Here is a 22,878-nt window from a genome sequence, read left to right as displayed (position 1 = left end):
AATTTTATGAGCAGATTTTTTTTTGTCAGAAATTTTTTGCCTCATATTGTTTGAGAAACGCCATATTTAGGGTAATTTTGGCCAATTACCAAGTCGAATCATCCCAATGTTTTCCTTAGATGCATTTTGAATTTCTAATTAAAGTTGATTTTTTATCTGTTTGTGTTTTATTTCCATAACTATATGTGACAAACAATATTTCTGGTGTCAATAAAAATTTTTATTGGCTTCTGTGTTAATCTGCTTAATGTTGGCATTTTTTTTTTTTTGCCTTTTTCGGCTGCAAAAGAGAGGATTTCAATCTCGCTTTCCTCGAAAATCAACATGATTACTTTTGTCGATTTTTTTATATGTTTTAGGATAAAGTCCAAATATCATAATAAATAAATTTGAAAAAAATTCAATGAGTGTTTTTTTTTTGGGGGGGGGGGGGGTAGCTATCAATAGCTACCTTAATAAAGAATGTGGTAACGTAAGCTTTACTCTACACTGTTGTAAAATACTACACGTATTTATGTGAAACATAGGACCAGAATGGTAAGCGCGTCTCCAACTTCCGATGTAAGGGGAGTAACTGCAAAAATTTAGGTCATCTTTAACAGACCATTTTTGAAGGGGTACTTGTTTTGTGTTAAGAGTCTATTTTGATGTATAAATCTTCAAGTAGTAACTCATATATGCCTAATGGACAGGAAAAAGTATTTTCTTCCAAAATCCAGTTTTTAACGATTTTTGTTGGAAAATGAAGATTTCAGCCCAAAATTCGGAAAGGGAAAATAAATTTTGATGCAGAAAAGTTTAGTTGTGCATTTGGACGTTTTATTCTTAAATTTATAAGATCAATGTCATATCTTCTATAAAACAATCATTTCCTATCATTTCCAGTTCTTCACTATTTTTGTTGAAGAAAAAAGGTAGGTTTTCCTACCTAAAATGGTATTTCTCATATATATTGCCAATAATGTATATATGTATATATATATATATTTTATATATATATATATATATATATATATATATATATATAGCGCTATAATCCAACAACACTCAACATCCAAAGTGTCGAATCTAATAGTAGATACGAGGTCAAATTAAACAGCACTTGAAATGACCAACAACACGAACAACAGTGAATTGTAAAATTTTCAGGACAATCTGTCCCTTCCTCAGGACGATAGAATATTCACAAAGAAAAGAAAACTAAATGGAAAAGAAAACTAAAACTACAATTAAACTACAAAAGCTGATAACAAACAAAACGTCTACATATTAAAATTATTGAGTGTAATTTATTGCAATAGAAAAGTATGTTCCCATCGTGCGTCATAGTTAAATCTATAATGTGTAACGAAGCAATAATGTCATAACTCTTGAAAATTGAAAATGAAACCGGTTGGGTTATTTTCGGCGTTCTAATTTTTCTTTATTATATATACAAATGTGCCACGTATTCCGCGATAGGTTGTTTTCGTCCATTGATCTTGCATGTGTAACAGGGACATGTTTCATGGGAACCATTCAGTCCTGTCTTACACATACCATCTAAAACGTCACGGTGGATCCTGGAATGACATCTTCCTTGTGGCAAAGAGAAGTACAGGGTATTGTTGTCTGCCTATAGCAGTCAGGTAGAATCAGGGAATGGGGACTTGCCCCCCCCCCTCCCCCGTTTTTTGAGAACGTATATTTTCCGTTATTTGCTTTAGCAAATACAGATATATTGGAATATTGGATGACCCCAACCCCCATCCCACCGCACTAAGTTGATAGTAGATAGTAGTAACAAATGAGATGAATGCAAGTTCAAAAGTTAGGATCTGAACTCGTGTGGAAAAGGATCATCCCTTCCCACACGATATAAGTAATCTTCTACTTTGGGGTGATAATGTCTTATCTACCGAATTGAATAATTGTATTTTATCTTATGTTCAGACATATATTCATGAAACTAAAAGATTTGGCTGTTGATCATACCATATTCCATATTTTATATATAGAACACTTACCATTTATGCATTCTCTGTATATTATTTTTGTGTGTTACATGTATTAGGTTATAAGGAGAAGAACTCTTAAGTTATAGAACTTGCTTCTGATCCTTTTGTATATATTATATACAATAAAATACGTTCAAATAAAGTAATCGAAACCTGAGGAAATAGTGAAAATTTTGTGGATCCATCCCTTTTGTTTCTATTTTTGAATAGAACTTGTCAGCATTTCGCAAATTCTTGGTCGTTATAATAGAATGATTTGCAAATACAAGTTATCACTGGGTCGAATACTGTCTGGCTTGTTTCATATCAATTGTTAGTCTGTTATTTACATACTGATTTTGACTATGGGTTACTATGTTTACCTTATCAAGATATAGGGCTCATGGCGAGAGTGACCTCTCAACATGGGATGCTTACTCCTTCTAAGCACCTGATCCTACCTCTAGTGTTTCCAAGGGTCCCTGTTTGCCCTTCTCTCTATTTTATATTCTTCAAATGATTTATGAGTTTGATCACTGTTCGCTGTCTTCACTTGTTCATCTTTATAAAAAACATTTCACTATTTATTACATGTCATATAGAAAAAGGTTGTGTTGTGTGCTCTAACTCCTTCCTTTAGATTTAATATCAAAATCGTACCATGTGCGTAAAATGCAAATAGGGGCTCATCTTAAATACGACACGCGTGTCTAGAGGAATATATTTCTATAAATTTTCATAAATGAGGAATCAGAATTAAATGTGTGTGTACCAAAATATTAGGACCCCAAAAGACCGATATCTCAAACAAATTGCATTATTTCGCCTATGAAATACAAGCTTTCATACCGAGTCAGAAACAATTTAAAAATTTTAAAAGATAATTTCATAAAATATTTCGAATTTTACATAGTATACAAGAACACTAGTGGAAGTAACTACTTTTTCTTCCATTTTCAAATTCTGTTGAATTCAATAATATCACTTTCATAGATGTCCGTGGACGCAAAGTAACAGAATATTGTATATGCAGCTGAAATCCTCTTTACAATATCTGAACTGACTCTTGTAATGAAAGCAGCATGACAGAATCTTCCGCAGTAGGTATGTATATGTGAACCATCATAAATGTATTTCCCCTCTTTTAACATTCAGAAAAACCAGTAACAATAAAACACACGCTTGTGGACATGCATTACGCGAATAAAGAATGGACGCTTATTCCTGGGGATTAAGACCTAAGTGCAGTAAAATTTACTATACCAATATGGGATTTTGAAATTCCCCCTGCCCCCGCTGGATCCGCGACTGAATACAAGTGCGCAGGGTACACGGTGTCACTAATACTGGCAGACTAATATACCATGACGTCGCCTGTTTTGATAACGTCATAGTTATGTTGAAGACGGCCGTTAACGTGACGTTGGCACTCTCGATATTTGGCGTGGCAGCGAAAGGGTTAAATTAATTCGAATTAAATAGCGTTCACACGGCGGTTATATTTAATGCGAAGTAAACTAATGCTCATTAGATTCGTATGCATCTTTATTAAAGTGCGCGAAAAAATTAAAGAATAGACATGTTTTTGAAAATTATTTTTATAGATATTTTAATGAATATTGTGTAGATACAGAATTTATTGTTCAAAACACTACATATAGTATTCTACATGTCAATCTGATTAAAATACAGACCTCTCAAATAGTTACATGTATAATAGTTATTTTCTCTGACGACCAGCATTCACTCTAGGCAATATTATTGCTTATTCAAGGACCCAATTTTAAAACCTCGGAACGTCTTTTTCACCATTCCGCTGACTACTGTTGTGATGTAATTTTCAATTACTAATACGTATTATAAGTTTACTATGACGTCATATGGTATAAAAAATTAATAATAAGCACATATTTGTTTTTAAAAATGTAAAAAAAAAATTTAAAAAAAGCATATCACTATTTTAAAACATTTTTGTCGTATTTAAAAGCAATTCCTTCTACATGTATTACTCAGTATTTACGTTTACGTTTACGTTTAGTGCGAATTAAATTCTTCGTGTGAACGAAGCATAAGGTCATCTCCGAGGGCCTATGACATTCACAACTAATGCCGAGCGTTTGACGATTAACGGTCACTGCCTGTTTTAACGACTTAGGTCCACCGCGGTCGGGATTCGAACCCCACTTCCCGCATGCAGGGCGAATTATATACCTATAGACGGTCATGATGTAAACATACTGATATTAAATAGTGAAAATATACGGACTAGATGGAGTATCCACAGTAAATTAGTTGATTTACGTGTAACTTCACAGGAAACTGGGTGTAATATCATAATTTATACATCAGCAATCGCAAAATCGTAAAAGAGTACTTTAACACGTAAAACTGTACCAACTAGTTATGACTTAATAAACTGGAAGAACTTTACACTACCAACGTCGGAAAAAAAAAACTCATGACAATGTCAATACCACCTATCAAATACCACATATTGAACACCACCAATCAAATACCACCTATCTAATACCACCTATTAAATACCACCTATCAAATACCACTAATTAAATACCGCCTATCAAATACCGCCTATCAAATACCGCCTGTGAAATACTCATATTGTACAGGGATTGAAGGGAAAATAAAGGTAGCATGTATGTGTGTGACTAGCCAATAAGAATATCATTTAAGAAATGAACTGCACTTTTGAGCTGTCCATGGTCAATTTGAACAGCTTTTGATTTGAGGCAAATTCTGTTAATCATATTGACCATGAACAGCTCAAAAGTGCTGTTCATTTCTTATATACATATTCTTGTTCTAAATCACCATTTGTTTACATTGCTTGTGTAAATCAGGAAATATGTTGTTGCATAAAACGAACTCCTAAGATATATCCATATCACAGTCGTATTGTGACGTACGTCAAAACAAAGATATAACGTCACATTTCGTCTCACTCTGCCTTTTATAAACATTGCAAGGTGCACTGTATTTTGGAGGTACATAATGTAAGAGACCACAAGATTGAGATAATATTCCACATAAGTTTACAATCTTAATTCAAAGGTGTGACTTGCGAGATCTTTGTAACATATGTTGATTTTTTTTTTCAAATCATTATCCTCCCTCAGTCGCGTGCTTTAAATTAGTTCATAATCCGTTCATGGTCAATGTTAACGGACTGTGTCGTGCGCTGAAATTGGTTGGTTCATAGAGAAAAATACGATTTGTAATGTAAATATAAAATGATGTTCCAAGTATTTTCATGTGTTAAATCGTGTACACATTGGACAAAGACACATCATTCTAATATTTAAACAAGTAAACATTATCTAAATATGCCATATGATGATCTTTCAATTCTTTGGTACACAAATTTGTTCTTAAAATGTTGAATATTAGTGAAAAACATTGCCGAATAAATGCCTAAAGCTACGTAAACTTGGTTCAACAAATCTCATACGACGTGCAGTGCACTTCATGTCTAAAGCATACTTGTACTATTATAAAACGCCATAAACACCCTAGTGTAGGTAATATCGCATACACAAGGAATTTCTATGATCGGACATTAATTGCCCTTCTTCACTCTCTGACCAATCGTTATGTTTTTATTAAATGCGAAAATCTGAGGCGCATGCCATACACCAATGTCACGTCATCTATAAGTTGCAAACAATGTGTATACGTGAGAAATACTTGACATTGGATATAGTTAGTCTATGTACAAATGTAGATACATAGATGTATAAGAACGATTTCCTGTTTTCGCCATATACACAAAACATCATTATTATTATTTTTGTCGTTTTTCTATGTGATATAGATTGATATAAGATTCGTTCTATTTTAATTGTGTTTGAATAGAATTAGTGAACAAGTGAGTTACCTTTGTTTGTTTTAGCACTCACCTCAAACGACGAACAGAGAGATGGATATGAAGAAAATAGTAACCCTCCTACTGGTAAGGTGTCATTTCTAAAATATTTTCGACGATTTCTACACGTAAATAACGCGATACGAAGCGTGTTATGTGGATTTATAATTTCTAAACGAAAACAGAATACAGACAAAAATGTAGATGTTACAAAGTTTTCAACAATCTCGACTGAAATTAGAGTTTTCATAAATTTACGGTCGTTAAAATGATGAACACATGACTGTTGGAGATCTGCTCGAGTGCATTTTGTCATTAAGGATGTTCTCTACTGGTTTGAGTTTTTTCAGAAGTATCAAACTTTCTGGATAAACTATCTTAACTAATACACCTTGATCAGAAATACTTTTAAAACATAAAAAGGAGTATGTTGGTGAGGACTTTAAAGTATTACAGCTCCTCAAAGTTGGCCCTTTGCTGACACTAAATTTTTCGTGAACATCGCCAATTTTCACAAGAAACACATTATAAAACAAAAATCAAGAACAGGATAATCTTGACTTTCTTTTATTTTATTAAAATTAAGCATAATTGAGTATTTACTTTACAAAAAATATATCACCAAATCTACAAAAAATCACAGATCAATTAACATAACTGGTTAAAATTTCACACAAATTTAAAGACCTATTTCATCAAAAAATTCAACCTAGGGAAAATATATGTATCAAACTTTTTCTGGAATTACTAATGTAGATTTGAATCCTGTTTTTGTTTAATTTGAATGAAAAAAAATGTGGTTTAGTATACATTGGAACAAAGATTTGAACCATCTTGTGTCCTCAACCCTCTTCTTACACTGAAATACATTCTAAACAATAACAATATATGATTTGTTTTAAATTGTATATTCAATTCATATTGACAATTCTATATATTTATTTCATTAGATGATAAATAGTCAGAAAACATAAATAATCTATACATATATACAATACTAATTCACTTATAACTCAAGAATGTGTCAAACATATGCCTCACATCAGCATTTTCTAATTCCCATATACTGTGAACTTTATCTTTGACCTTCTTACCCCAAAAAAGATAGACATCTTCCCTTCCTATACGTATCCATATGTCCAAATTTGGGTTGAGTAGAATACAGAGTACTTGAGCTATTATCCAGAAACCATTTTGAACAGTCAAATCCAATGTGGCCATTAGGAAGAAATGTGCACTTCCTGGTATGGTTCCTCATATGATGACACTATGATTCATCCCTCTCATTGTCGTTACCAAATGGATGCAGCTAAAATTCAAACATTGGAACTCAATTTCTATCAATACTGTGAATTCTTAACAACAGAACTGAAGATACTATTAGGTTTACATGTACCACCAAACTACTAATAAAAGAATTTCAACTATTAAACTCCAATTTTTGTCTCGCCAGGGATTATTTTGAATGCCATGATCAACAAATTGTTACTCTGAAAGAATTTGTTATGCAAAATGTTATATATGAAATTTTTATTATGCATAAATTACTGTTTATAAAATATATGCTGAAATTTTAATCAGGATTTTTTTTTTTTTGAAACGTGCATTTTCAACACCCTATGTGAAACAATTTTTATCATTATTAAAACTTTATTTGAGAATTACATTTTGAAGAAATAATTAAAATAATTTTTTGATAAAACAATTCAATTTTCCAGAATTAATCAGAAACAAGTTATCGATATATTAGCCCAATAGAAATATATCTATATAATGTATACATAGTCAACAAAACCATCCTTTGTTTTATCTAATTTGTACAAGAATGGCACACCATAATTCCCTAAATGGGAAAGACACCCTTTTCCCTTTGAATTTTTTATAATGAATTAAATTCGCTGTATACTTTGGCGATTTTTAAAAACAATGATATAGATTACACTGTTAATCAAAATGATGCTTCGATAATAATACATTGAACGTTAGGAACGAGATTTGCTCATAATGACCGACTAGGCGGGATCAGGAACATCGCAGATCAATTTAGGTACAGATCTACTTAGTTTGTAGATTTTATTTTTATATTTAAAAAATGCCTTGCCTATTCAAAAACTTACAAATCCATTCAATACTATATCAGCAGCCTCTGATTCGGGTACTACATCGTTAACATTCTTCCATCCTCCCTCTCGTCTGGCACTGTACAGTACTGTAGGCCTACATGTGCTGTATCACTGTGTGTGTGGTTGTGCCTGCTTGTCTGTATATTTCTTCGTCTGCCACTCACTTGTGAAAATATCGGATGCAGCCTGATCTATAACTGCCCTTTTACTTCTAACAAATCGCCCATGAATGTTTCTGGACTGCTTAAGAATAGACTAAATGCGACATCGTACAGTGCACATATCTTCGAGCTCGCATTTGTGTGCAATCGTAACGTCATCATGAATGTCGTGCAATGAGAAAAAAAGTAAAAAAAAAAATATCATGTTTCAATTAATTTTTGTTAGTTTTATTGGCATTACTAAGAAAACAACAACAACAACACCCACATATTAATGTTCTACTTCGTACATACAAAATACAACACACACATTCCGATAGTAAGTATCGGAATGTGTGTGTTGTATTTTGTACTTTAAAAAGTATGGAGACTCAATTGCAGTAAAATTGCTACGAGAGTACATCCTTAACGTAAGAAATGAAACACAAAAATTCATGATGTAAACATACTGACATTACATAGTAAACATCCATGTCACACAATGAGCAAAGTTAAAGACATTGAAAATCATACTGACTAGATCAAGTATTCATTTTATTTATCGGTTTACATGTAACTTCAGAGGAAACTGTGTGTAGCATGATAAACTATCCAAGTATCTCCATGTAATAAATTATCTACATATCGGAGAAGGGAAGTGACCCTAATTTGTAAACAATAAACAGTATCTACATCAGCCAAATGGTAACTTCATAGGAAACTGTGTGTAAGATAATAAACTATCCTAATATCTTCATGTGTTAAATCGTGTATATATTAGAGAAAGGAAAGTAGCTCTAATTTGTAAACAATAAACATTATCTACATATGTCAAATGGTGATATTCCAATACTTTGGTACACATATTTCTTCTTAAAATGTTAAATATCCGTGAAAACGTTTGTAGTATAAATTCCTAAAGCTATGTAAACTTGGTTCAACAAATAGCTGGTTTGATTATTGTAACTTATACGACATACAGTGCAGACCCAAAGGAAATGAACGGTTCTTGAATACACATTTTTATTGCATCATAAGAAATTCGTACAAATATTATTCTTCTGACAATGACTAACACAAACTTGTAAAAAGGATAAGGAGTGATAGATATTTACAGTTCTGTTGATTTTTAAATAAATTTTACATTAATAAATACACTACATATATATGTGTGTGTTTTTACAGAAATAAAATGTTGTTGACTGTATATTGCTTACATCAATTTTCTCGTCTTAAAACACATGTTGTTCGTGTCTTTAATGTGGTTTCTGGGTAAGTTGATTTAAGGTGGCTCCATCCTTGATGCTTTTATGGTTAAATCTATGTAATTTTTGTTCAAAATCAAAGATAAACATCTTGTGAATCAAAATAAAGTAAAATATCAATATGTTGCAAGCATTTTATTAATTCTGTGGCAGTTCACCCACGTACACCATACTAGCTACTCTAGCAAGGATTACGCCAACATTAACCATAACCAAAAAAATTCATTTTTTTGGAATAAATTCAAGTTTAATGTACACCAGATGCATTATAATGCATTATTACTCCTTTAAAGTATGTATATCACAAAAATATATCATTTGAACTTGTTAGAATGAATATTTTGGCATTTATAGTGTATTTACTGTGTCTTTGTACTTCTTTTTAATACACCGAAAAGACCCATAGCTACATCCAAAACTGTTCATAACTTTTTAAAAAAATGGTTAAAACTCCACCAAAATTGGTACATTTGTAATTAAAGGTATGTACTATCTAACAATATAAAGAAATACCTATGTTGCCAGGTGAATAAACTTCAAATATGACTTCCATGTATCACAGTCAATACTATTTTATCAATGTTTCGTAAAATTCAAAATTGTCGATGGAATAAACCCCATAGTTTGTAAAATAATATTGATAAAATTATTAACTAATTGTTTTTTTTAAAATCAATTAGGTACTAAATAGTACATTTTCCCCCTGTTATGGTGTCATAACATGGATGGTTGTGTTATTGTGCGTTTTGAAAATTAATTTGGCAGTGCAGTCGTCTGTGTTATGACACTATAACAATAAAAATGTACTACTATTGACTGTTTATAGTTACATAAATTATTAAAGCAAAATTGAATATTGGCCATTTTATACAAATCATTGTGATAATGACATGACATTTTAGGATGCTGATCATCTATGACATCATAATGAATAACATAACGTTAACATTCTGAAACGTTACGAAAAAATAACATACAGAATTTTCCAATGCATTTTCATAGGAAATCATACAGTGAATGTAAATAAAGTGTGTTGAAATACAAACAACAATTAAGAAATGGCAAAAAATAATAAAGTATGCTGATGTTCAAAGGCCGTAAGTGCCGAAAATAGGCCTAAATTTTGTAGCACCCACTGACAAATGGTGACATCTTCATATGAGTGAAAAACCGTTAAACAGTATACAATCAATCATTCTAAGTGTACATGCACAGTAGTCAACTGAAATGTAGATATGTATCATTATCAAAGTTATGATATAACTAAATATTTTCCATAAAATGTACACATATTGTACATATAACTAAGATGTACACTTTTTGTTCACAAACTCAAATAATCAACAACTTTCTGAATGACTTTTGATGATTTTGTTATTCTTACACTCTTGGGATTTTCTTTCATTGGTTCAGAAAATACACTTCTAATACCATTTTCTGGGTCTCTTGTATGAATCTGTTGCAATTTAGACAAACTAAGGTCATTTAGAACCAACTTTCTAAGTGTAGAAGCTGACACAGCTTTGCATTTCAACAATGGTTCTAAAGATTCTTTACAAGTGTAATATGACAAGTAAAAAATATTTTCACACATTGCACTTTCAAACAGACATAATTTAGAGAAATACAATTTTTCTAATGCGGTTACATCTGCCATAGCATTATGGGCCTCGTAATCCTCTCCCAACAGATTTTGCACCAAAGTCTCTTGCTTGTAATTAGGAAGCTGGGCATCTTTCAATAATTTCTTGGAAATTTTTAGAGTATCTAAAAATCCAGTTACAATACCTTTGAATCTTGCTAGAAGACCATGGCTCATCAAATGGTGACGTAATATTGGTATGTCAAAAATTTGAACATTGTGTCCCACTAAAACTGGACCATCAAAGGACTCTAAAAAACTTAGAAACACAACCAGAGCTTCAAGTGGAGGAACAGCAAGAACTGGTTTTCCTTTGTAACACAAGTTGTCACCATCAAATGTCAAACAAGTGGCTTCCGAGGCTTCCTTGCTTATGGATCGAGTTGGCAAAACATATACCGAGAACTGTTTTTCTTTGTTCTTTGCTGCAATTTGAATGATGTCCGATGTTCTTCCTGAAGAATAGAAACAAAATGTGTTAAACTTGTGCCATTGGCATATTCAATGTCAGGATTACAAGATTTTTTTAAAATGTTATATACCTAAAAGCAAACATAGCTTTACTTATACATGTAAATTATGCAGTTATTGAAAAATTATCAAACCTAATCCTCCCGTTTCCAAATCAAAAAACACTAGTGGACGTGTTAGCAGGTTTTCTACAGATGTCTCCAGCTGAATATCTTCTATATCTGCGTTTCCTTCAGGTCCTAAGTCAATGTGAGACTGATATGTATCACCTTTGAATAAAAGGCAGTATTTTAAACTTGAAGCAATATATGTATAGGATAGGAGCATTTGGAATTGCAAACTCCATTCAGACAACAATTCTACTTTGGGAATATCAAATATGCTTTATATACACAGTACATGTACCTTCAAGAACAGCTTGGGATGCATTCTTCAATTGTCTTTCAGCTTTAAGTTCCAGTCTCCTTCGTTTTACTTTTGGTTGTGCAGTTTGAAGGCGCTTTGTTTTCAGTGTCTTGTTTTTACGTTGTAGGTGTTTGATGGTATATGTTCCAGGTGAAAGTGAGCAACTCTTATTAAGCTACAAAAACAGTGTAAAATATATGTATTCTAACTCAAAATTGTAAGAAAACATACAAAAGTATTGTGATAAATATAATAGCTACTTAAATTTTTAGCATATGAAGCATTTGATGAAAATAATAATTATCAATAAAAATTATGGACTGTAATGCAACACTTATTTCATGAACGGACCATTTTACAAATAGTGTAATAGTTTGTTTAGTAAAGTCAAATCATACCAAAAAATAACAGGTAAAGTAGAAGTTCAATAACTAATAATTAAATTTCGTTAGTTTGATGTTACATGTATGTTCAAAATCAGCTAAATATCAACTAAAGATATATATTAAGGAAAATTACAGAGGTAATTATGTTAAAGAAATGAATCTTATTTGTACCCATGTTATGTGATATAACCACTTGGGGCAGTGTGCACATTTTTATAACCTGTTTTGCGGTTTATAAAGCCTAAGCTGTCCAAATATATGTTTTTATCATAAATAGTAACACAGGTAAATATAAGATTCATTTCTTAAATAAAATCATAAACTGAACAAATATGCAAAAATATCATACAATATCTAACATAAAATAATTCAAATCATAAAACTTCGAAACACATTCTACCTCAGATATGTACTCAAAACCATCATTTTTTTGGCAAACTGTGGCTGAGAGCCTTGAAACAAGGCTTTCTGAACCCCCATAAAACCTGTATCACAAGTGTGGTTTAAATTGCACTGAATGACTCTTGTACAATTTTATGTCAATAGTTTATAGATATCTTACACCTATTCAATAATTATGAGGACAATGAATAGTCCACCCTGACAATTAGTAACTATCGATAATTAGTGATGTCATAGTCTATATCAAAAATGTATGAACAAAATAATGCGGTATATTCAAGCAGCAGCATTCACATAAACTTACAATCTCTTTGGTGCTTTCGATGATGCCATGTTATTAAAGCTTTCATTGGGTTGTGTTGACCCCATATTGGCCAATTCAGTTGCCTTCAAGGTGAACTTATTCATCAGGGACTGAAGGGCTACTCTTAAGTCCTGGTCATCCAGTGGTTTGCCATAAGGCAGGGCCTGGTGTTTATATCCTTCCTCATTGCCTCTACACCAAGTTCCACAATCGGAATGATCACCTACACACAAAAATTCTTCAATAGGCTAGCATTATCATATTTTGAAAATCAAATAAATTTACAGAGCTGTGCTGTACTTCATGGTTAACAAATTCTTAAGAAAAAACTACAATCACTTACATGTTAATTCAAGAGGCCCACGGGCCACATCGCTCCCCTAGGCCATGATTTAACAAACTTGAATCTGCACTATGTCAGGAAGCTTTCATTTAAATTTGTACTTTCCTAGCCCAGTGGTTCAGAAGATTTTCAAAGATTTTCTATATATATATTTGTATGTAAACCTTTGATCCCCTATTCTGGCCCCGTCCTACCCCTGGAGGTCATGATTTGAACAAACATGAATCTGCCCTATGTCAGAGAGCTTTCATGTAAATTTCAGCCCAGGTGAGCTAAAAAAAACTTCATATTTTATTATATAATATTTTAGCAAGCAATGCAAATACAGTCTGCAAGCTTTATACATTGTATGTAGCACTGTCAACTTTTGGAAGGCATTATAGTACAAATCCACAGTACATGCACTTTGTGTTTGATTTTGAATGTGCCAAATAAATTTAAGGTATAACTAGAGATTGTTTTTATGAAAAACTAATGTCTCCCCAGCTCCCCAAATTGGAGCAAGAACATAGACATTATGAACTCCCATAACCACATAGGAATTATGTTCACAAACTATTTTACAACCTCCACCCCTCAGATCCACTATAACTACAAATGGCAATGAAGCATTGTACAAAGTTTCAAATCTATCCGATAACCCATATAGGAGAAGCGTTTACAAGATTTTGTGACAGACGGATGGACGGAAAGTACAAAAACAATGTCTTCCCCTGAAAGGGGAGACATAATAAATTCTACATTACAAGTCTTTAGTACCCACCATATAAATGAGGAACTATACTGCTTAATCCTTTAGCAAGTTGCTCTGGTTCCCCTCTGTTTTGAGACACGCTGTAGGTAAAACACCTTTCAATGTGGGTACGGACCTTGGTGTTGCGCAGCAATTTGTGGGTTTTGCTCAATTCTATGAGAGATGCTGTAAAGCCCTTTTTAGTGTGATTACTATCACAGCGCTTGGTGATGCTCTTGTCTACTGTCGACTTTACTCTGGCAATTGTGGTACTATCATTGTCCATCACTAGTGTGGATACCTATAAAATCATATAATCATGGTATATTCCTGACTCAGAATCATATCAAATTAATGAATGAAAATAAATTCTGTTGATTAATATACTTTACTTTTTCTCCACTATCTAAAATAGACTGCAGCATTTCGCATGCCATTGCGGGTTCCATTGCCTTTGCCGACCCGCTCCAGTTCTTTTTGCAATTGTGTTTCCTTGGCGTTACGTTTTTCACCTTGGCAGCACTGCAAATACGGCATTTCTTGCTTTTCAGTGCATAACCCACACATTTTCCAGTTTTCTGACCAATGAGAGTGGCATGACCTGAAAGAAATTTTAAGTTATTAATGCTCTATTCAGTTGCACAAAAATTAACAAAAATGAAGAATGAAATCCTAAATCATATCTAACCAGTAAGACTGTTATAAGCCCTGCCTGTGCCTCTTTTCTGCCAGGCTCCATCGAAACTCGCAACAATGCCATCCTCTTGTGAATCAGTCCTGTATAAAAAAATCAAAGCTTAATTAAAACACTAAGATATGACTATACTTTGCCAATTAACTTACCAAATATCTCATCTGCCCTGCATGATACATTGATGGGACCAAAAATAAAAATGGATTTCTTTGATGTACTCCGACCGACCCGTCAAATTTGCTCCTACCCGATAATTTTTTTCAGCAATTTAAAATTTCATTTGGGGGGGGAAGGGGTCCCTTGAAAAATAGCAAATTCTCCTTATTTTAAAAGAAAATATAAAAAAAAAATTCATGACATTCCAAAAAAAACCCTACCTACCGACCCACCTTGAAAAATGTGGGTCGGAGTACATCAAACAAAAATATTTTTAATGATGGCCTGGGTATATAATAAATGTATGTATCGTCTGAGAAACCATGCGATATACTCAGTAAGTTACATTAATATCCATATTGTGCAACAAACATTATTAACTGACACATAGTCATTTTTTAATTGCACAAATGCTTGTAATTTATCTCTGTAGTCAAACAATTGGGCAATTTGGAAATTCATGTTCTCGTTATTATACATGCATATTAAATTGCACAAAAATGTCACAGAGCATATGATGTAAAATATTACATTTGTGACATAACCAGAAATCTAATTCTATAACAATATATATGGTAATGTTGTGTTTCTTTCTACAATTATTTTGCACTGACATATATGCTAATTGCTTACATAAAAATATACTTACAAAGCTACTTCATTTGCTAGATTTCTTGAACACGATGCAATTGCCATCTCTTCAAGCTTCTGTCCCACCTCCCTCTCTCTCTCCTTTAAATTGGCATGACATATTCCAGGAATATTAAGAATGGCAAGGAGAGTGTTCACATGGGTTTCTCCAAGTCCTCCGTTGATCATACCTACATGTGAGTTACATAAATATCACATTCATTGGATGAAATCAATGGAATGGCTACTCCATCGCCCATATCATATTTGTTCTACTTTAATTGTAAGTATATAAATTTTAGTGCAAAAATAAGATTTTTTTTCACCTTCCAATTCATGATCACATTGTGAATAAATTTTCTGAAATGATCCACCTAAAACAGTGTTTCACTTGACCTACATAAATTCAAAAAAATATCACGATACAAAAATTAGCCATAAATCATTTTACTGTCTATGAAAATGAATAAAACTTTGAACAAGTATGAACTAACATCCTGTAGATGTTTTTTAATGATACATTGGTGTTTTCCGTACATTTATTGGTGGTTTTGGTAATTACCTGGAGTTTTTTTTAGTATTTCCGCGAATTCCATAGACCCCCACCCCACCCCACCCACCCCATATATTCATACTGGGTATCTATAATATGAGGGTCATTCTTAATCAAATTGTTATTTGATTTAGATTAACACATTTCTTAGTTTCATACACCTTTTGAATGTAAAATTTGCAAGAAGGTTGAGTGTTTACCACAAGAAAAAGACTAAATATGTAGTTTATTATTATTCTTATGACTACATGATTATTCCATTTTGTTGTTGATTGTTTTTGTCTTCTGTTCCTGTACTGGCTATATGCCAATGTATCATAATGATGTTGTCAATAAATCGAATTCCTATCTCTAATGTAAATCTTGAATGACATAATATAATTATATAAAATTAAAAATGAAACACTTTGAGACTGACAGTCATTCTTACCTGCTGCTAGCTTTGTATTGGCATCCCAAGCCAGTCCTCCTTTATCTGTCCGATGGCGGCTTCCTGTCACAACATTGTTTATCAAATCACAATTGTTACATTTTATCTCTAAAATCTGAGACAGTCCAAACTTTTTCTCACCTACACAATTGTGTAGGTGCAGGGGAAGTTGACACAGCTGACACGCCCTTAACCCGTCTGCAAGGACACCTAGGTCGACAATTCGTCTACCAACCCGCCAACCTGTCTTATCATCATCTACAGGGGAGTGAACATCATCAAACACTGTAACCTCATCCTGAATACCGAAGTAATCATGGTCTAAATGTACTTGTGTACCTGTACAGTCTGTACATGTACCGCGATCACAATCGCAATCGGACTCGCGGTTATTCTCAAATGCACGATTAAATACTGGTAAGGGTTCTCCCTTACTCTTTGCGACGCGCATCAAACGACCCTTCTTCAACCCGTCTACCTTTTTATGATGCCCTTTCCGTGAATATTGTCCGTTTTTCTTTCTCTTTTTGGTCACTGTTATTTTTTCTGTCGCCGACATCATAACACAGGATAAGTAATACTAACGTCGATAACGGTGTTATAAATCCGGAATATCGCACGCGAAACTGATGACGTAACACGACAATCGACAGACCTTAAATTTTTAGCATATGAAGCATTTGATGAAAATAATAATTATCAATAAAAATTATGGACTGTAATGCAACACTTATTTCATGAACGGACCATTTTACAAATAGTGTAATAGTTTGTTTAGTAAAGTCAAATCATACCAAAAAATAACAGGTAAAGTAGAAGTTCAATAACTAATAATTAAATTTCGTTAGTTTGATGTTACATGTATGTTCAAAATCAGCTAAATATCAACTAAAGATATATATTAAGGAAAATTACAGAGGTAATTATGTTAAAGAAATGAATCTTATTTGTACCCATGTTATGTGATATAACCACTTGGGGCAGTGTGCACATTTTTATAACCTGTTTTGCGGTTTATAAAGCCTAAGCTGTCCAAATATATGTTTTTATCATAAATAGTAACACAGGTAAATATAAGATTCATTTCTTAAATAAAATCATAAACTGAACAAATATGCAAAAATATCATACAATATCTAACATAAAATAATTCAAATCATAAAACTTCGAAACACATTCTACCTCAGATATGTACTCAAAACCATCATTTTTTTGGCAAACTGTGGCTGAGAGCCTTGAAACAAGGCTTTCTGAACCCCCATAAAACCTGTATCACAAGTGTGGTTTAAATTGCACTGAATGACTCTTGTACAATTTTATGTCAATAGTTTATAGATATCTTACACCTATTCAATAATTATGAGGACAATGAATAGTCCACCCTGACAATTAGTAACTATCGATAATTAGTGATGTCATAGTCTATATCAAAAATGTATGAACAAAATAATGCGGTATATTCAAGCAGCAGCATTCACATAAACTTACAATCTCTTTGGTGCTTTCGATGATGCCATGTTATTAAAGCTTTCATTGGGTTGTGTTGACCCCATATTGGCCAATTCAGTTGCCTTCAAGGTGAACTTATTCATCAGGGACTGAAGGGCTACTCTTAAGTCCTGGTCATCCAGTGGTTTGCCATAAGGCAGGGCCTGGTGTTTATATCCTTCCTCATTGCCTCTACACCAAGTTCCACAATCGGAATGATCACCTACACACAAAAATTCTTCAATAGGCTAGCATTATCATATTTTGAAAATCAAATAAATTTACAGAGCTGTGCTGTACTTCATGGTTAACAAATTCTTAAGAAAAAACTACAATCACTTACATGTTAATTCAAGAGGCCCACGGGCCACATCGCTCCCCTAGGCCATGATTTAACAAACTTGAATCTGCACTATGTCAGGAAGCTTTCATTTAAATTTGTACTTTCCTAGCCCAGTGGTTCAGAAGATTTTCAAAGATTTTCTATATATATATTTGTATGTAAACCTTTGATCCCCTATTCTGGCCCCGTCCTACCCCTGGAGGTCATGATTTGAACAAACATGAATCTGCCCTATGTCAGAGAGCTTTCATGTAAATTTCAGCCCAGGTGAGCTAAAAAAAACTTCATATTTTATTATATAATATTTTAGCAAGCAATGCAAATACAGTCTGCAAGCTTTATACATTGTATGTAGCACTGTCAACTTTTGGAAGGCATTATAGTACAAATCCACAGTACATGCACTTTGTGTTTGATTTTGAATGTGCCAAATAAATTTAAGGTATAACTAGAGATTGTTTTTATGAAAAACTAATGTCTCCCCAGCTCCCCAAATTGGAGCAAGAACATAGACATTATGAACTCCCATAACCACATAGGAATTATGTTCACAAACTATTTTACAACCTCCACCCCTCAGATCCACTATAACTACAAATGGCAATGAAGCATTGTACAAAGTTTCAAATCTATCCGATAACCCATATAGGAGAAGCGTTTACAAGATTTTGTGACAGACGGATGGACGGAAAGTACAAAAACAATGTCTTCCCCTGAAAGGGGAGACATAATAAATTCTACATTACAAGTCTTTAGTACCCACCATATAAATGAGGAACTATACTGCTTAATCCTTTAGCAAGTTGCTCTGGTTCCCCTCTGTTTTGAGACACGCTGTAGGTAAAACACCTTTCAATGTGGGTACGGACCTTGGTGTTGCGCAGCAATTTGTGGGTTTTGCTCAATTCTATGAGAGATGCTGTAAAGCCCTTTTTAGTGTGATTACTATCACAGCGCTTGGTGATGCTCTTGTCTACTGTCGACTTTACTCTGGCAATTGTGGTACTATCATTGTCCATCACTAGTGTGGATACCTATAAAATCATATAATCATGGTATATTCCTGACTCAGAATCATATCAAATTAATGAATGAAAATAAATTCTGTTGATTAATATACTTTACTTTTTCTCCACTATCTAAAATAGACTGCAGCATTTCGCATGCCATTGCGGGTTCCATTGCCTTTGCCGACCCGCTCCAGTTCTTTTTGCAATTGTGTTTCCTTGGCGTTACGTTTTTCACCTTGGCAGCACTGCAAATACGGCATTTCTTGCTTTTCAGTGCATAACCCACACATTTTCCAGTTTTCTGACCAATGAGAGTGGCATGACCTGAAAGAAATTTTAAGTTATTAATGCTCTATTCAGTTGCACAAAAATTAACAAAAATGAAGAATGAAATCCTAAATCATATCTAACCAGTAAGACTGTTATAAGCCCTGCCTGTGCCTCTTTTCTGCCAGGCTCCATCGAAACTCGCAACAATGCCATCCTCTTGTGAATCAGTCCTGTATAAAAAAATCAAAGCTTAATTAAAACACTAAGATATGACTATACTTTGCCAATTAACTTACCAAATATCTCATCTGCCCTGCATGATACATTGATGGGACCAAAAATAAAAATGGATTTCTTTGATGTACTCCGACCGACCCGTCAAATTTGCTCCTACCCGATAATTTTTTTCAGCAATTTAAAATTTCATTTGGGGGGGAGGGGGTCCCTTGAAAAATAGCAAATTCTCCTTATTTTAAAAGAAAATATAAAAAAAAAATTCATGACATTCCAAAAAAAACCCTACCTACCGACCCACCTTGAAAAATGTGGGTCGGAGTACATCAAACAAAAATATTTTTAATGATGGCCTGGGTATATAATAAATGTATGTATCGTCTGAGAAACCATGCGATATACTCAGTAAGTTACATTAATATCCATATTGTGCAACAAACATTATTAACTGACACATAGTCATTTTTTAATTGCACAAATGCTTGTAATTTATCTCTGTAGTCAAACAATTGGGCAATTTGGAAATTCATGTTCTCGTTATTATACATGCATATTAAATTGCACAAAAATGTCACAGAGCATATGATGTAAAATATTACATTTGTGACATAACCAGAAATCTAATTCTATAACAATATATATGGTAATGTTGTGTTTCTTTCTACAATTATTTTGCACTGACATATATGCTAATTGCTTACATAAAAATATACTTACAAAGCTACTTCATTTGCTAGATTTCTTGAACACGATGCAATTGCCATCTCTTCAAGCTTCTGTCCCACCTCCCTCTCTCTCTCCTTTAAATTGGCATGACATATTCCAGGAATATTAAGAATGGCAAGGAGAGTGTTCACATGGGTTTCTCCAAGTCCTCCGTTGATCATACCTACATGTGAGTTACATAAATATCACATTCATTGGATGAAATCAATGGAATGGCTACTCCATCGCCCATATCATATTTGTTCTACTTTAATTGTAAGTATATAAATTTTAGTGCAAAAATAAGATTTTTTTTCACCTTCCAATTCATGATCACATTGTGAATAAATTTTCTGAAATGATCCACCTAAAACAGTGTTTCACTTGACCTACATAAATTCAAAAAAATATCACGATACAAAAATTAGCCATAAATCATTTTACTGTCTATGAAAATGAATAAAACTTTGAACAAGTATGAACTAACATCCTGTAGATGTTTTTTAATGATATATTGGTGTTTTCCGTACATTTATTGGTGGTTTTGGTAATTACCTGGAGTTTTTTTTAGTATTTCCGCGAATTCCATAGACCCCCACCCCACCCCACCCACCCCATATATTCATACTGGGTATCTATAATATGAGGGTCATTCTTAATCAAATTGTTATTTGATTTAGATTAACACATTTCTTAGTTTCATACACCTTTTGAATGTAAAATTTGCAAGAAGGTTGAGTGTTTACCACAAGAAAAAGACTAAATATGTAGTTTATTATTATTCTTATGACTACATGATTATTCCATTTTGTTGTTGATTGTTTTTGTCTTCTGTTCCTGTACTGGCTATATGCCAATGTATCATAATGATGTTGTCAATAAATCGAATTCCTATCTCTAATGTAAATCTTGAATGACATAATATAATTATATAAAATTAAAAATGAAACACTTTGAGACTGACAGTCATTCTTACCTGCTGCTAGCTTTGTATTGGCATCCCAAGCCAGTCCTCCTTTATCTGTCCGATGGCGGCTTCCTGTCACAACATTGTTTATCAAATCACAATTGTTACATTTTATCTCTAAAATCTGAGACAGTCCAAACTTTTTCTCACCTACACAATTGTGTAGGTGCAGGGGAAGTTGACACAGCTGACACGCCCTTAACCCGTCTGCAAGGACACCTAGGTCGACAATTCGTCTACCAACCCGCCAACCTGTCTTATCATCATCTACAGGGGAGTGAACATCATCAAACACTGTAACCTCATCCTGAATACCGAAGTAATCATGGTCTAAATGTACTTGTGTACCTGTACAGTCTGTACATGTACCGCGATCACAATCGCAATCGGACTCGCGGTTATTCTCAAATGCACGATTAAATACTGGTAAGGGTTCTCCCTTACTCTTTGCGACGCGCATCAAACGACCCTTCTTCAACCCGTCTACCTTTTTATGATGCCCTTTCCGTGAATATTGTCCGTTTTTCTTTCTCTTTTTGGTCACTGTTATTTTTTCTGTCGCCGACATCATAACACAGGATAAGTAATACTAACGTCGATAACGGTGTTATAAATCCGGAATATCGCACGCGAAACTGATGACGTAACACGACAATCGACAGACCTTAAATTTTTAGCATATGAAGCATTTGATGAAAATAATAATTATCAATAAAAATTATGGACTGTAATGCAACACTTATTTCATGAACGGACCATTTTACAAATAGTGTAATAGTTTGTTTAGTAAAGTCAAATCATACCAAAAAATAACAGGTAAAGTAGAAGTTCAATAACTAATAATTAAATTTCGTTAGTTTGATGTTACATGTATGTTCAAAATCAGCTAAATATCAACTAAAGATATATATTAAGGAAAATTACAGAGGTAATTATGTTAAAGAAATGAATCTTATTTGTACCCATGTTATGTGATATAACCACTTGGGGCAGTGTGCACATTTTTATAACCTGTTTTGCGGTTTATAAAGCCTAAGCTGTCCAAATATATGTTTTTATCATAAATAGTAACACAGGTAAATATAAGATTCATTTCTTAAATAAAATCATAAACTGAACAAATATGCAAAAATATCATACAATATCTAACATAAAATAATTCAAATCATAAAACTTCGAAACACATTCTACCTCAGATATGTACTCAAAACCATCATTTTTTTGGCAAACTGTGGCTGAGAGCCTTGAAACAAGGCTTTCTGAACCCCCATAAAACCTGTATCACAAGTGTGGTTTAAATTGCACTGAATGACTCTTGTACAATTTTA

At 33.2% G+C, this 22,878-nt stretch overlaps 3 protein-coding genes across 3 annotated transcripts in view; 1 reads left to right on the top strand and 2 right to left on the bottom strand.

Annotated features, from left to right (window-relative positions):
- Nucleotides 1-22,878, top strand: part of LOC130048641 (uncharacterized) — a 47,563-nt gene that overhangs the window by 11,078 nt on the left and 13,607 nt on the right. The window contains exon 3 of the mRNA XM_056145645.1: nt 5,884-5,943. Coding sequence (XP_056001620.1) covers nt 5,884-5,943 — 60 coding nt within the window. The remainder of the gene's footprint in view (nt 1-5,883; nt 5,944-22,878) is intronic.
- Nucleotides 11,632-17,189, bottom strand: LOC125677088 (uncharacterized). The gene is made up of 8 exons (XM_056144015.1): nt 16,534-17,189; nt 15,570-15,741; nt 14,759-14,847; nt 14,463-14,671; nt 14,101-14,371; nt 12,995-13,217; nt 11,903-12,077; nt 11,632-11,766 (listed from the first exon to the last, which is right to left on the bottom strand). Exons 1-7 carry the CDS (start codon nt 17,093-17,095, stop codon nt 12,005-12,007), a joined length of 1,599 nt encoding a protein of 532 aa, XP_055999990.1. The 5' UTR covers nt 17,096-17,189; the 3' UTR covers nt 11,632-11,766; nt 11,903-12,004.
- On the bottom strand, nt 18,003-22,215 carry LOC125661695 (uncharacterized). The gene is made up of 6 exons (XM_048893805.2): nt 21,560-22,215; nt 20,596-20,767; nt 19,786-19,874; nt 19,490-19,698; nt 19,128-19,398; nt 18,003-18,244 (listed from the first exon to the last, which is right to left on the bottom strand). Exons 1-6 carry the CDS (start codon nt 22,119-22,121, stop codon nt 18,018-18,020), a joined length of 1,530 nt encoding a protein of 509 aa, XP_048749762.1. The 5' UTR covers nt 22,122-22,215; the 3' UTR covers nt 18,003-18,017.

This window comes from Ostrea edulis, chromosome 7 (assembly GCF_947568905.1).
Source record: "Ostrea edulis chromosome 7, xbOstEdul1.1, whole genome shotgun sequence".
NCBI classification, from domain to species: Eukaryota; Metazoa; Mollusca; class Bivalvia; order Ostreida; family Ostreidae; genus Ostrea; species Ostrea edulis.
Note: the sequence above shows the minus strand (reverse complement) of the source record. Positions and strands in the feature narration are given on the sequence as shown.